General features: G+C 32.8%; 1 protein-coding gene across 1 annotated transcript in view; it reads right to left on the bottom strand.

Annotated features, from left to right (window-relative positions):
- Positions 1–17,311, bottom strand: part of LOC149770748 (N-acetylated-alpha-linked acidic dipeptidase 2-like) — a 120,601-nt gene that overhangs the window by 89,829 nt on the left and 13,461 nt on the right. The window contains exons 6-7 of the mRNA XM_089949167.1: positions 5,089–5,269; positions 2,015–2,108 (exon numbers count right to left, since the gene is read on the bottom strand). Coding sequence (XP_089805293.1) covers positions 2,015–2,108; positions 5,089–5,269 — 275 coding nt within the window. The remainder of the gene's footprint in view (positions 1–2,014; positions 2,109–5,088; positions 5,270–17,311) is intronic.

The following is a 17,311-nucleotide window of genomic DNA, read 5'->3' as shown; positions in this document are numbered from 1 at the left end:
CCAATCTCTGTACTACTTATGCTGTACTCTATGGTACATGACTCCCAATCTCTATACTACTTGTGCTGTACCCTATGGTCTATGACTCAATTTCTATACTTTGTATGATTTTCCCTATGGACCATGACTCAATTTTTATACTATTTATGCTGTACCCTGTGGTCCATGACTCAATTTTTATACTACTTATGCTGTACTCTATGGTACATGACTCCCAATTTCTCTACTACTTATGCTGTACTCTATGGTCAATGACTCCCACTCTCTCTACTACTTATGCTGTACTCTATGGTCAATGACTCCCACTCTCTATACTACTTATGTTGCAACCTATGGTACATGACTCCCAATCTCTATACTACTTATGTTGCAACCTATGGTACATGACTCAATTTCTATATTTTTTATGATTTTCCCTATGGACCATGACTCAATTTTTATACTATTTATGCTGTACCCTGTGGTCCATGACTCAATTTCTACAATACTTATTCTATACCCTAGTGTCCATGATTCAGTTTCTGTACTACTTATGCTGTACCCATGATGGTTCAGCAATATCTGTTAATAAACTACTTAGTTAATAAACTACTTAGTTGATAAACTACTTTTGTTACACTTTGTTTTTATGAAAACATTTTAAAAAATCTTGAATGCAGAAAATTCCAAGCATCAAAAGGCACCTCTATACAACATGCTTGACATGTGTACGAAGTTTGGCCGAAAGACTTTAAACAGCTTGAGAGGTATGCTCCAGAGATGAAAATGTTTCCATGCTAGAGGTATGCTCTAGAGATGAAAATGTTTCCATGCAAGAGGTATGCTCCAGAGCTGAAAATGTTTCCATGCTAGACAGGTATGCTCCAAAGATGAAAATATTTCCATGCAAGAGGTATGCTCCAGAGATGAAAATGTTTCCATGCTAGAGGTATGCTCCAGCGATGAAAATGTTTCCATGCTAGAGGTATGCTCCAGAGATGAAAATGTTTCCATGCTAGAGGTATGCTCCAGAGATGAAAATGTTTCCATGCAAGAAGACACTGAGACAGTTTCTCCCTGCACCTTTCCCACCCACATCCCATATTAAAACTCAAAACTTAAAGAAAAAACTAAACTGCAAGATTTGGCCTGACATTGCTTCCCTCTTTGAAGGTCTACTGCATTTAGTTTATACACAGAATCTGATTGTCTGATATACAAATGTAAATTAACTGAAGTCATTTAAATGCATGGGTGGGTTGTTCTCACTAGCTTGTACTATTATACTATTTTATAATGGGTGGGTTGTTCTCACTAAACTGTACTATTATACTATTTTATAATGGGTGGGTTGTTCTCACTAGCTTGTACTATTATACTATTTTATAATGGGTGGGTTGTTCTCACTAGCTTGTACTATTATACTATTTTATAATGGGTGGGTTGTTCTCAATAAATTGTACTATTATACTATTTTACAATGGGTGGGTTGTTCTCACTAAATTGTGCTATTATACTATTTTATCCTGGGTGGGTTGTTCTCACTCGCTTGCACTATTTTATCCTGGGTGGGTTGTTCTCACTAACTTGTACTATTTTATCCTGGACTGGTTGTTCTCACTAGCTTGTACTATTTTATCCTGGGTTGGTTGTTCTCACTAGCTTGTACTATTTTATCCTGGGTTGGGTGTTCTCACTAGCTTGCACTATTTTATCCTGGGTTGGTTGTTCCACTAGCCTGTACTATTTTATCCTGGGTTGGTTGTTCCACTAGCCTGTACTATTTTATCCTAGTGAGCCCGTTTTATTACATAATGAGATTGAAACAAATTTTCAGGAAGGAAAAAAACATTCATGCTGATGAGCTGAAGTCTTCTTTTACAAAAGTTTGCCAAATAATTATTAAAGATGTCTTTGTCTGGCTTTAAGCTCATCCCAACTTCTTGAAATTTAATCTGGATGGTAGACCGGACTTATTATAGGAATATATTGCAGTCCACTTTACAATTTCAGCCTAAAATGAATTGTCCTTTACCTGAGAAAATGAAATGCATCCCCGTAACTGACTGGCTGGCAAGGTATCTTGATATTAATGATAGTTTTGTCAATGGCTAGTCGATGGGCGTATTCTGAAAGAGGACGAAATTGTACACCTAAATAAGAATATCAAATATTAACTAATCTACTGTTAAATTTGATTAACAAAAGAGTTGTAAAATGACGATCTAATATTTTGTAGGTGTATACATTTTGCAGGGATAAAATGATCATTAAAAATACTTGTAAATGCACACATGTTTATTTTAAAGGAATAATTAGATATGTAAAATATTGGTAAAAATTAGAAGTGTGTAAAATGTATACATTATAAGGAACCATCTACAGAGGAATTGGATTCATGCATGTTATTCTATCTCCTAATGTGTAAACAGAAAGGTGGAATGAAGAAAATCAAAAGGCACAACTAAGGAAAATGGGTCAAATTCAGAATTATGTAAAATCAATACCATTTTGTTTCTTATGCTGTAAACTGTTGTACAATGAACAACAAGAAACTCTATTATATAAATCACAAAGACTGGACACATTAAAATCTTTCCATTATAACTCAGTTATCTACCTTGTCCTGGGACTACCAATCAGCTATCACATAATTACAAACAACAAGAAACAATATAACCTAAATCAGAAAGACTGGACAGCTTTAAAATCTTTCCATTCAGTTATCTACCTTGTCCTGGGACTACCAGTCAGCTATCACATAATTACAAACAACAAGAAACTCTATAACCTAAATCACAAAGACTGGACAGTTTTAAAATCTTTCTGTTATAACTCAGTTATCTGCCTTGTCCTAGGACTACCAATCAGCTATCACATAATTACAAACAACAAGAAACAATATAACCTAAATCACAAAGACTGGACAGTTTTAAAATCTTTCCATTCAGTTATCTGCCTTGTCCTGGGACTATCAATCAGCTATCACATAATGACAAAACTTCCAATAGGCCATTGACCAATCTGACCATCCAGCTATCACATGATTACAAAACTTCCAATAGGCCATTGACCAATCTGACCATCCAGCTAGAGGTGAATGTTTACATAATGGCATTTTCTTCTCCATATTACAGGGTTAGTCAAGTGGTCTTGCCAGAGTTCAATGTCACTTATGTTGCTTATACCATGCAACACATGCAATTTCAAGTCTTTTTTACTTCAACACATGCAATTTCAAGTCTTTTTTACTTCAACACATGCAATTTCAAGTCTTTTTTACTTCAATACATACAATTCCAAGTCTTTTTTTACTTCAATACATATAATTTCTAGTCTTGTTTACTTCAAAACATGTACATACAATTTCAAGTCTTTTTTACTTCAATACATGCAATTTCAAGTCTTTTTTACTTCAACACATGCAATTTCAAGTCTTTTTTACTTCAATACATGCAATTTCAAGTCTTTTTTACTTCAATACATGCAATTTCAAGTCTTTTTTACTTCAACACATGCAATTTCAAGTCTTTTTTACTTCAACACATGCAATTTCAAGTCTTTTTTACTTCAACACATGCAATTTCAAGTCTTTTTTACTTCAACACATGCAATTTCAAGTCTTTTTTTGCTTCAACACATGCAATTTCAAGTTTTGTTTTACTTCAATACATGCAATTTCAAGTCTCGTTTTACTTCAATACATGCAATTTCAAGTCTTGTTTTACTTCAATACATGCAATTTCAAGTCTTTTTTACTTAACATCTCATATATAGTTTTCATGACATTTTCCCAACTCAACTAAAGCCCTAATTGCTCTATAATGTGTGTTTTTGCCATTACTATTTTTAAAGCAGAAAAATTCTTATTTTAGAGAAATACCATTGCTAATGACAAATTCTTATTTTAAAGAAATACCATTGCTAATGAGAAATTCTTATTTTAGAGAAATACCATTGCTAATGAGAAATTCTTATTTTAGAGAAATACCATTGCTAATGAGAAATTCTTATTTTAGAGAAATACCATTGCTAATGAGAAATTCTTATTTTAGAGAAATACCATTGCTAATGAGAAATTCTTATTTTAGAGAAATACCATTGCTAATGAGAAATTCTTATTTTAGAGAAATACCATTGCTAATGAGAAATTTTTATTTTAGAGAAACACCATTGCTAATGAGAAATTCTTATTTTAAAGAAATACCATTGCTAATGAGAAATTCTTATTTTAAAGAAATACCATTGCTAATGATTGGGTGGAGCATTCTCATCCAAAATTAATGTTGATATGCCTTCAAGATTTCCATTAATTACTTCTTTACTCTTAATTACTTCTTTACTCTTAATTACATTTTTACTCTTAATTACTTTTTTATTTCTAAGCTGAATTTAAGCAACAAGACTAGATTAAGTCCATGCTCATGCTGAAGCTAAAACTATTGTGTTGTAGTTGGAAAAGAAAATCACAATACAACCTAATACAAACAAATTCAATTTTGATTCTTTGAACTCATGTCTGAGAAAGAAATGGGAGAATGGGAACCAGGTTGATAATATTTATTCAAATTTACAAATAAGATCTTAAAACATACCAGTTCTTCCAAAGTGGGACCGAGGACATATTTAATTGGAAAAGAATACAAGTAACAAAGCTAAACTGGGTGTTGTGTTATGTAACCAAAATTCAACAATAAAATAATCAAGACTCCTAATTTTAGATTTGTTACCATATTTGTCTGATTTTAAGCCCATGCTTGATGATAAAACCACTGCTATTCTTACACAATTATAGCAACTATTTACTAACATCACTGTTGTCTGTTAACAAGCACACACTAACTTGTTTATAAATTGAATAAGCTGGAAGCCTGGTCTTACAATGGAAGAAATACTGAAATCGGCATCATTTTTGTTTGCTTTTGATATTTGAAAGACAAATTATTTCAAGATCAATATTAGTTAAACGTCTTTCTTTGCTAATTTAATCTGAGAAATTTCAGGCCAATTTTAATACATGTAAAATACACGACACTTAGGAATTGTAATACAGAGACTTATTTGGCTCCAGAAGGAAAATCCATGTTAAACATTTAGTCTTATTCATACCTCTGGCAGGATAGAATGGTGTAAGATAGTCACCATTTGCACCAACGGTTCCATGCTGAACACCAGTATCTGGCAACCACCAAGAATTAGGGTATGTATCTGATGTTCCATTAATATCAAAGTCGGCCGGATCAGAGTACAATATCACACCAGAGGCATTGAATTGCTGAGCATTTAATACCTGAAATAGCATTACATCCATTTTCAAATAGCAGCCATAAGTATTACAGCTATTATTAAATAGAAGCCATATTATGGCTATTGTCAACTAGCAGACATATAATAGCTATTATCAGAGGATAACAAGATGTCTTTCTCTTGGTTGTATTAATGAACTGATCATGATGTAGCAAGCACCTGCAAAGTAAAAAATGATGTGGCTAATTGCAATTTATGGACTGGTATTGATTGAATCAAATACTATTGTTTCACACATTTTCATTTGATTGCAATTTATGTGGCTTTTTTAGTTGCTCTAAATGACAATTTTAAAGATGCAATTAAAATTTTGCCAAATGTGATGCTGAAGACCCCCAAAATATTTTCTTACTGTTACACTCCTAGTAATCAATTAAATTCCACTATTTTAATAAATGAACTTCATTACTTAATGTGATTAGCTTTTCTGTGTACATTTTTATATTAACCCTTATGAAAGAATTATGAATCATTTTATATTGTTTCAATACACATGTATGTATAAGGTTGCTGTAATTTCCGCGAACTGCTTTAAATTGATATATTGTGAAAGCTCTGTGGATATACAAAAAATAGAAAAAGTATAAAGTATCAAAATACTAGTATTGCTGAAAATTAAAGCAAGAATAGTAAAACAATGCTAGTATGTAAAAACATAGATTTAATGTTTATTTGAATTTATTCTACATTCAAGTAAAACTGATGCTGAAAAAATTATATTCTTCTGAAATTACAACTCTATTTTATATTTGCATATTTAATCCAAATGAACATCAACACTGTACCTTGCTAACATCAAGACTATACCATACTAACATCAAGACTGTACCATGCTAACATCAAGACTGTACCATGCTAACATCAATACTGTACCATACTAACATCAAGACTGTACCATACGAACATCAAGACTGTACCATACTAACATCAAGACTGTACCATACTAACATCCAGACTGTATCAGACTAACATCAAGACTGTATCAGACTAACATCAAGACTGTACCATGCTAACATCAAGACTGTACCATGCTAACATCAAGACTGTACCATGCTAACATCAAGACTGTACCATGCTAACATCAAGACTGTACCATACTAACATCAAGACTGTACCATACTAACATCAAGACTGTACCATGCTAGCATAAAGACTGTACCATACTAACATTAAGACTGTACCATGCTAACATCAAGAATGTACCATAATAACATCAAGACTTTACCATGCTAACATCCAGACTGTATCAGACTAACATCAAGACTGTACTATACTAACATCAAGACTGTACCATACTAACATCAAGACTGTACCATGCTAGTATCAAAACTGTACCATACTAACATTAAGACTGTACCATGCTAACATCAAGAATGTACCATAATAACATCAAGACTGTACCATATTAACATCAAGACTGTACCATACTAACATCAAGACTATACCATACTAACATCAAGACTGTACCATACTAACATCAAGACTGTACCATGCTAACATCAAGACTGTACCATGCTAACATCAAGACTATACCATACTAACATCAAGACTATACCATACTAACATCAAGACTACACCATACTAACATCAAGACTACACCATACTAACATCAAGACTGTACCATACTAACATCAAGACTGTACCATACTAACATCAAGACTGTACCATACTAACATCAAGACTGTACTATGCTAGTATAAAGACTGTACCATACTAACATCAAGACTACACCATACTAACATCAAGACTGTACCATACTAACATCAAGAATGTAGCATACTAACATCAAGAATGTACCATACTAACATCAAGAATGTAGCATACTAACATCAAGACTGTACCATACTAACATCAAGAATGTAGCATACTAACATCAAGAATGTACCATGCTAGTATCAAGAATGTACCATACTAACATCAAGACTGTACCATACTAACATCAAGGCTACACCATACTAACATCAAGACTGTACCATACTAACATCAAGACTGTACCATGCTAACATCAAGACTGTACCATACTAACATCAAGACTGTACCATACTAACATCAAGACTGTACTATACTAACATCAAGACTGTACCATACTAACATCAAGACTGTACTATACTAACATCAAGACTGTACCATACTAACATCAAGACTGTACTATACTAACATCAAGACTGTACCATACTAACATCAAGACTGTACCATGCTAGTATCAAGACTGTACCATACTAACATCAAGACTGTACCATACTAACATCAAGACTGTACCATGCTTGAACTGCTATTATTAATGAAACACTATGTTACAACTCCGTGGTCTTAAACAAAGTAACAGAATGAAGCAAAACCAAAAAGTTCTGTAAAATTCAACAATTTATTTGTCTAGAATAGAAAGTGAAAATTTATCATGAATGTTCAGTATTGTGAATTAATTCCAAATAATCCTAAATCTTCAATCAAAAGTAAAACAATATTGAATATTCCAAATGAATTAAGTCTTGAATGTGCTGATGTACCAAAAGTCTTGAATAGTTTGAATTACCAACACTCTTGATGTATCACAATCACATAATCTAAATGTCTTTGAGTGAGTCCTCAAAAATCCCAAAGCAGTTTTTAGTCCAAATGTTATTGAGCACTTTATATCTTCAGCTATCAAAAGAAATATATCTGCATTTGTAACAAAAACTTATGGTACAAATTAAATGGTACAAAAAGTTTACTTCATATATTTTGAAAATGTAAATATTTAATTGGAGTTATTTTGTTCTCTTCGGTTCATCCTATATGACAATGTAATCATGCAATAAGGATCTGTTTGACCCTCTTGAAATTAAATCAGTTATGTCAGAAAATAAAGCATTTATTCTGCCTAAACAATTGGAGAAATATAATCATAAATGCCCTATTTAAAGTAGAAGTATTTTTACTACCAAAACAGTCAGAAAAATTTCATCAGAAAGGCCTTTTTCAAAATGGAAGCATTGATACTGCTTAAACAGTAATTTAATACAATCAGAAAAATTCTATTTAATACGATCAGAAATTCCCTATTTAATATGATCAGAAAGGCCCTATTTAATACCATCAGAAAGGCCCTATTTATTACCATCAGAAAGGCCCTATTTAATACTATCAGAAAGGCCCTATTTAATACCATCAGAAAGACCTTATTTAATACCATCAGAAAGGCCTTATTTAATACCTTCAGAAAGACCCGATTTAATACCTTCAGAAAGACCCTATTTTATACAATCAAAAAGGCCCAGTCTAATACCATCAGAAAGATCCAATTTAATACCATCAGAAAAGCCCAATTTATTGCCATCAAAAAGGCTCTATTTAATACAATCAGAAAGGCTCTATTTAATATAATCAGAAAGGCTCTATTTAATACAATCAAAAAGCCTAATTTAATACAATCAGAAAGTCTCTATTTAATCCAATCAGAAAGGCCCAATTTAATACCTTCAGAAAGGTCTAATTTAATACAATCAGAAGGGCCTAATTTAATATCTTCAGAAAGGCCTAATTTAATACCTTCAGAAAGACTCTATTTAATACCATCAGAAGGCCTCATTTATTGCCATGAGAAAGACCTGATTTAATACCTTCAGAAAGGCCCTATTTAATACCATCAGAAAGGCCTAATTTAATACCATCAGAAAGACCCAATTTAATACCTTCAGAAAGGCCCTATTTAATACTATCAGAAAGGCCTAGTTTAATACCAATCAAAAGACCCAATTTAATACAATCAGAAAGGCTCTACTTAATACACTCAGAAAGGCCCAATTTAATACACTCAGAAAAGCCTAATTTAATACAATCATAAAGACCTAATTTATTACAATCAGAAAGGCCCTGTTTAATACAATCAGAAAGGCCCTATTTAATACAATCAGAAAGGCCTAATTTAATACAATCAGAAAGTCTTTATTTAATACACTCAGAAAGGCCTAATTTAATACAATCAGAAAGGCCCAATTTAATGCAATCAGAAAGGCCTAATCTAATACAATCAAAAAGGCCGCATTTAATACCATCAGAAAGGCCATATTTAATACAATCAGAAAGACCCAATTTAATACAATCAGAAAGGCCTAATCTAATACAATCAAAAAGGCAATATTTAATACAATCAAAAAGGCAATATTTAATACAATCAGAAAGGCCTAATTTAATACAATCAGAAAGACCCAATTATATACAATCAGAAAGGCTCTGTTTAATACAATCAGAAAGGCTCTATTTAATCCAATCTGAAAGGCTATATTTAATACAATCCGAAATGCTCTATTTAATACAATCAGAAAGGCCCAATTTAATACCATCAGAAAGGCCTAATTTAATACCATCAGAAAGTCCTAATATAATACAATCAGAAAGGCCTAATTTAATGCAACCAGAAAGGCCTAATTTAATACAATCAGAAAGGCTCTACTTAATAACTTCAGAAAGGCCCTATTTAATACCATCAGAAAGACCCAATTTAATACAATCAGAAAGGCTCTACTTAATACACTTAGAAAGGCCCAATTTAATACACTCAGAAAGCCTAATTTAATACAATCAGAAAGGCCTAATTTAATACAATCATAAAGACCTAATTTAATACAATCAGAAAGGCAGTACTTAATACAATCAGAAAGGCCCTATTTAATACAATCAGAAAGGCCTAATTTAATACGTTCAGAAAGTCTTTATTTAATATACTCAGAAAGGCCCAATTTAATACACTCAGAAATGCCTAATTTAATACACTCAGAAAGGGCTAATTTAATACAATCAGAAAGGCTCTGTTTAATACAATCAGAAAGGCTCTATTTAATCCAATCAGAAAGGCTATATTTAATACAATCAGAAATGCTCTATTTAATACAATCAGAAAGGCCCAATTTAATACCTTCAGAAAGGCCTAATTTAATACCATCAGAAAGTCCTAATATAATACAATCAGAAAGGCCTAATTTAATGCAACCAGAAAGGCCTAATTTAATACAATCAGAAAGGCTCTACTTAATAACTTCAGAAAGGCCCTATTTAATACCATCAGAAAGACCCAATTTAATACAATCAGAAAGGCTCTACTTAATACACTTAGAAAGGCCCAATTTAATACACTCAGAAAGCCTAATTTAATACAATCAGAAAGGCCTAATTTAATACAATCATAAAGACCTAATTTAATACAATCAGAAAGGCAGTACTTAATACAATCAGAAAGGCCCTATTTAATACAATCAGAAAGGCCTAATTTAATACGTTCAGAAAGTCTTTATTTAATATACTCAGAAAGGCCCAATTTAATACACTCAGAAATGCCTAATTTAATACACTCAGAAAGGGCTAATTTAATACAATCAGAAAGGCTCTGTTTAATACAATCAGAAAGGCTCTATTTAATCCAATCAGAAAGGCTATATTTAATACAATCAGAAATGCTCTATTTAATACAATCAGAAAGGCCCAATTTAATACCTTCAGAAAGGCCTAATTCAATACAATCAGAAAGGCTCTATTTTGATACAATCAGAATTCTCTACATAATACAATCAGAAAGGCTCTATTTAATACAATCAGAAAGGCCTAATTTAATACAATCAGAAAGGCCCAATTTAATACCTTCAGAAAGGCATAACTTAATACAATCAGAAAGGCCTAATTTAATACAATCAGAAAGGCCTAATTTAATGCAATCAGAAAGGCCCTATTTAATACCATCAGAAAGGCACTATTTAATACAATCAGAAAGACCCAATTTAATACCATCAGAAAGGCTATATTTAATGCAATCAGAAAGTCTCTATTTAATACACTCAGAAGGGCCCAATTTAATACCTTCAGAAAGGCCTAATTTAATACAATCAGAAAGGCCTAATTTAATGCAATCAAAAAGGCCCTATTTAATACCATCAGAAAGGCACTATTTAATACAATCAGAAAGACCCAATTTAATACCATCAGAAAGGCTATATTTAATGCAATCAGAAAGTCTCTATTTAATACACTCAGAAGGGCCCAGTTTAATACCTTCAGAAAGGCCTAATTGAATACAATCAGAAAGGCCTAATTTAAATGCAATCAGAAAGGCCCTATTTAATACAATCAGAAAGGCTATATTTAATGCAGTCAGAAAGGCCTAATTTAATGCAATCAGAAAGACCCAACTTAATACTATCAGAAAGGCTATATTTAATGCAGTCAGAAAGGCCTAATTTAATACAATCAGAAAGGCCTAATTTAATAAAATCAGAAAGGCTCTATTTAATACAATCAGAAAGGCCCTATTTAATCCAATCAGAAAGGCTCTATTTAATACACTCCGAAATGCTCTATTTAATACACTCAGAAAGGCCCAATTTAATACCTTCAGAAAGGCCTAATTTAATACAATCAGAAAGGCCTAATTTAATACAATCAGAAAGGCCCTATTTAATACAATCAAAAAGGCCTAATTTAATACAATCAGAAAGGCTCTATTTAATACCATCAGAAAGGTCTAATTTAATACCATCAGAAAGGCCCTTTTTATACCATCAGAAAGGCCCTATTTAATACAGTCAGAAAGACCCTATTTGAAATCTTGTACAGCTGATCCATCACTGTCATTTTTTAAATTCGAATGCTGAAAGAAACATTTAAATAAATGTATAACTTGTATCCATTCGGCATCAGAAATGTCATTTTTTGTAATTAATCATACAAGATAACCCTCCTTGCACTTAATTGGTAACATGGAATAGACATTTTTCCCAATTACACATAAGCTGGTGTCTGGGTTATACTGCCCAGCAATCAGAAACACTTGTCTAGTCTTATCAATAGCAACAGGGTATTAACTCTTTATTGTTCCAGCTTCAGGTCAGAGTGTGAGGTCACATTATTTTTTCCAATAGAAATTAAATTTAGAAGGGTACTATTAAACACTCCATCATTACATCAGAAATTAAAGTTTGCACTGTATATGTTGCATAAATTGAGTAACAATTTGATTAGCAAGTGAGCTCATTCAGCTAAAATAATGGAATTTTGTATATAAAAAAACTATTTTAAATACATTCTTAAGTATTTTGTATATTTCACTTACAAATGAAAAACATCATTGATGCCATTATCTATTATTCTATTGACTATACCTTTCAAAGAATTTTTACTTGGCTTTTAATATATGTCTCAAATATTACAGTACATCAAACAATATAACATACTTTTAAAGTTTTAAAGATTATTTCCTGAAGTTAGTTATAAATATTTTAAAACAATTATTTGACATTTTTCAGAAAACAAAGCTCTTTTATAGATGTATTGCATCAAGAGGGACATTAATGCACTCTGAATCATGCCAGGATAATCAGCTGGCCAGGGCATGCCCTCATGAAAAAGCCAGCTGGCCAGGGCATGCCCTCATGCAAACGTCAGCTGGCCAGGGCATGTCCTCATGCAAAAGTCAGCTGGCCAGGGCATGCCCTCCTGAGAAAGCCAACTGGCCAGGGATGCCCTCATGCAAAAGTCAGCTGGCCAGGGTATGCTCTCATGAGAAAGCCAGCTGGCCATGCCCTCATGAGAAAGCCAGCTGGCCAGAGCATGCCCTCATGAAAAAGCCAGCTGGCCAGAGCATGCCCTCATGAGAAAGCCAGCTGGCCGGGGCATGCCCTCATGAGAAAACCAGCTGGCCATGCCCTCATGGGAAAGTTAGCTGGCCAGGGCATGCCCTCATGATAAAGCCAGCTGGCCAGGGCATGCCCTCATGAGAAAGCCAGCTGGCCAGGGCATGCCCTCATGAGAAAGCCAGCTGGCCAGAGCATGCCCTCATGAGAAAGCCAGCTGGCCAGAGCATGTCATCATGAGAAAGCCAGCTGGCCAGGGCATGCCCTCATGAGAAAGCCAGCTGGCTAGGGCATGCCTTCAAGAGAAAGTTAGCTGGCCAGGGCATGCCCTCATGAGAAAGCCAGCTGGCCAGAGCATGCCCTCATGAGAAAGCCAGCTGGCCAGGGCATGCCCTCATGAGAAAGCCAGCTGGCCAGGGCATGCCCTCATGAGAAAGCCAGCTGCCATGCCATCATGAGAAAGTCAGCTGGCCAGAGCATGCCCTCATGAGAAAGATAGCTGGCCAGGGCATGCCCTCATGAGAAAGCCAGCTTTCCAGGGCATGCCCTCATGAGAAAGCCAGCTGGCCAGAGCATGCCCTCATGAGAAAGTTAGCTGACCAGGGCTATAACAACACAATGACATTGATACAGTAGAATGCCATGACAAATCAATAACATTGATGCAGTAGAATACTACAACAGTACAATGTCATTGATCCAGGAGAATGCCATAACAACACAATAACATTGATACAGGGTAATACTAAAATAATGCAATAACATTGATAAAGTAGAATGTCATAACACAATAACATTGACACAGTGGAACGTTATAACAATACAAAAACACTGACACAGTAAAATGCTATAACAACACAAAAACAATGACACTTTGGAATACTATGATAACACAATAACATTGATACAGTGGAACGCTAGTACAACACAATAACACTGATATCGTGGAATGTCATGACAAAACAATAACATTAATACAGTGGAAATCTATAACAACACAATAACATTGATAGAGTGGAAATATATAACAACATAATAACATTGATACAGTGGAAATATATAACAACACAATAACATTAATACAGTGGAAATCTATAACAACACAATAACAGTGATACAGTGGAATGCTATAACAACACAATAACATTGATGGAGTGAAAATCTATAACAACACAATAACATTGATACAGTGGAATGCTATAACAACACAATAACATTGATAGAGTGGAAATATATAACAACACAATAACATTGATAGAGTGGAAATATATAACAACACAATAACATTGATACAGTGGAATGCTATAACAACACAATAACATTGATACAGCAGAATGCCATAACAACACAATAACATTGATACAGTGGAAATATATAACAACACAATAACATTGATACAGCAGAATGCTATAACAACATAATAACATTGATACAGTGGAATGCTATAACAACATAATAACATTGATAGAGTGGAAATCTATAACAACACAATACCATTGATACAGTGGAATGCTATAACAACACAATAACATTGATACAGTGGAAATATATAACAACACAATAACATTGATACAGCAGAATGGTATAACAACATAATAACATTGATACAGTGCAATGCTATAACAACACAATAACATTGATACAGTGGAAATATATAACAACATAATAACATTGATACAGTGGAATGCTATATCAACACAGTAACATTGATACAGTGGAAATCTATAGCAACACAATAACATTGATACAGTGGAAATATATAACAACACAATAACATTGATACAGCAGAATGCTATAACAACATAATAACATTGATACAGTGGAATGCTATAACAATACAATAACATTGATACAGTGGAAGTCTATAACAACACAATAACATTGATACAGTGGAATGCTATAACAACATAATAACATTGATACAGTGGAATGCTATTACAACACAATAACATTGATACAGTGGAATGCTATAACAACATAATAACATTGATACAGTGGAATGCTATAACAACACAATAACATTGATACAGCAGAATGCTATAACAACATAATAACATTGATACAGTGGAATGCTATAACAATACAATAACATTGATACAGTGGAAGTTTATAACAACACAATAACATTGATACAGTGGAATGCTATAACAACATAATAACATTGATACAGTGGAATGCTATAACAACACAATAACATTGATACAGTGGAATGCTATAACAACACAATAACATTGATACAGCAGAATGCTATAACAACATAATAACATTGATACAATGGAATGCTATAACAATACAATAACAATGATACAGTGGAAGTCTATAACAACACAATAACATTGATACAGTGGAATGCTATAACAACATAATAACATTGATACAGTGGAATGCTATTACAACACAATAACATTGATACAGTGGAATGCTATAACAACACAATAACATTGATACAGCAGAATGCTATAACAACATAATAACATTGATACAGTGGAATGCTATGACAATACAATAACATTGATACAGTGGAAGTCTATAACAACACAATAACATTGATACAGTGGAATGCTATAACAACATAATAACATTGATACAGTGGAATGCTATAACAACACAATAACATTGATACAGTGGAATGCTATAACAACACAGTAACATTGATACAGCAGAATGCTATAACAACACAATAACATTGATACAACAGAATGCTATAACAACATAATAACATTGATACAGTAGAATGCTATAACAACACAATAACATTGATACAGCAGAATGCTATAACAACATAATAACATTGATACAGTGGAATGCTATAACAACACAATAACACTGATACAGTGGAAATCTATAACAACACAATAACATTGATACAGTTGAATGCTATAACAACATAATAACATTGATACAGTGGAATGCTATAACAACACAATAACATTGATACAGCAGAATGCTATAACAACATAATAACATTGATACAGTGGAATGCTATAACAACACAATAACATTGATACAGTGGAAATCTATAACAACACAATAACATTGATACAGTTGAATGCTATAACAACATAATAACATTGATACAGTGGAATGCTATAACAACATAATAACATTGATACAGTGGAATGCTATAACAACACAATAACATTGATACAGCAGAATGCTATAACAACATAATAACATTGATACAGTGGAATGCTTTAACAACACAATAACATTGATACAGTGGAAATCTATAACAACACAATAACATTGATACAGTGGAATGCTATAACAACACAATAACATTGATACAGTGGAAATCTATAACAACACAATAACATTGATACAGTGGAATGCTATATCAACACAATAACATTGATACAGTGAAAATTTATAACAACACAATAACATTGATACAGCAGAATGCTATAACAACACAATAACATTGATACAGAGGAAATATATAACAACACAATAACACTGATACAGTGGAATGCTATAACAACATAATAACGTTGATACAGTGGAATGCTATGACAACAACATAACATTGATACAGTGGAATGCTATAACAACATAATAACATTGATAGAGTGGAAATCTATAAAAACACAATAACATTGATAGAGTGGAATGCTATAGCAACACAATAACATTGATACAGTGGAATGCTATAACAACACAATAATATTGATACAGTGGAATGCTATAACAACAACATAACATTGATACAGTGGAATGCTATAACAACACAATAACATTGATACAGTGGAAATCTATAGCAACATAATAACATTGATACAGTGGAATGCTATATCAACACAATAACATTGATACAGTGGAAATATATAATAACACAATAACATTGATACAGTGGAAATATATAACAACACAATAACATTGATACAGTGGAATGCTATAACAACACAATAACATTGATACAGTGGAATGCTATAACAACACAATAACATTGATACAGTGGAAATACATAATAACACAATAACTTTGATACAGTGGAAATATATAACAACACAATAACATTGATACAGCAGAATGCTATAACAACATAATAACATTGATACAGTGGAAGTATATAACAACACAATAACATTGATACAGTGGAAATCTATAACAACATAATAACATTGATACAGTGGAAGTATATAACAACACAATAACATTGATACAGTGGAAATATATAACAACACAATAACATTGATACAGTGGAATGCTATAACAACACAATAACACTTATACCATGGAATGTCATGACAAAACAAATGCTTGGTACAAATATGCCTGTTACTACCATGTGACTGTTCTTGCACTGACTAACCTTCTCCTGAAAAATAGGCCTGCATTATGCTTTTATTTTAAATGTATAAAATAAGTTAGCTCATGATTTGGTTGACACCTGTGTTTTATGCCTGTAGCTGGTGTTTGGTTTG

This window comes from Sinohyriopsis cumingii, unplaced genomic scaffold (assembly GCF_028554795.1).
Source record: "Sinohyriopsis cumingii isolate HCF-2022 unplaced genomic scaffold, ASM2855479v2 utg002430l, whole genome shotgun sequence".
Classification (NCBI taxonomy): domain Eukaryota; kingdom Metazoa; phylum Mollusca; class Bivalvia; order Unionida; family Unionidae; genus Sinohyriopsis; species Sinohyriopsis cumingii.
The sequence above is the reverse complement of the archived record's forward strand: the minus strand, read 5'-3'. Positions and strand labels throughout refer to the sequence as shown.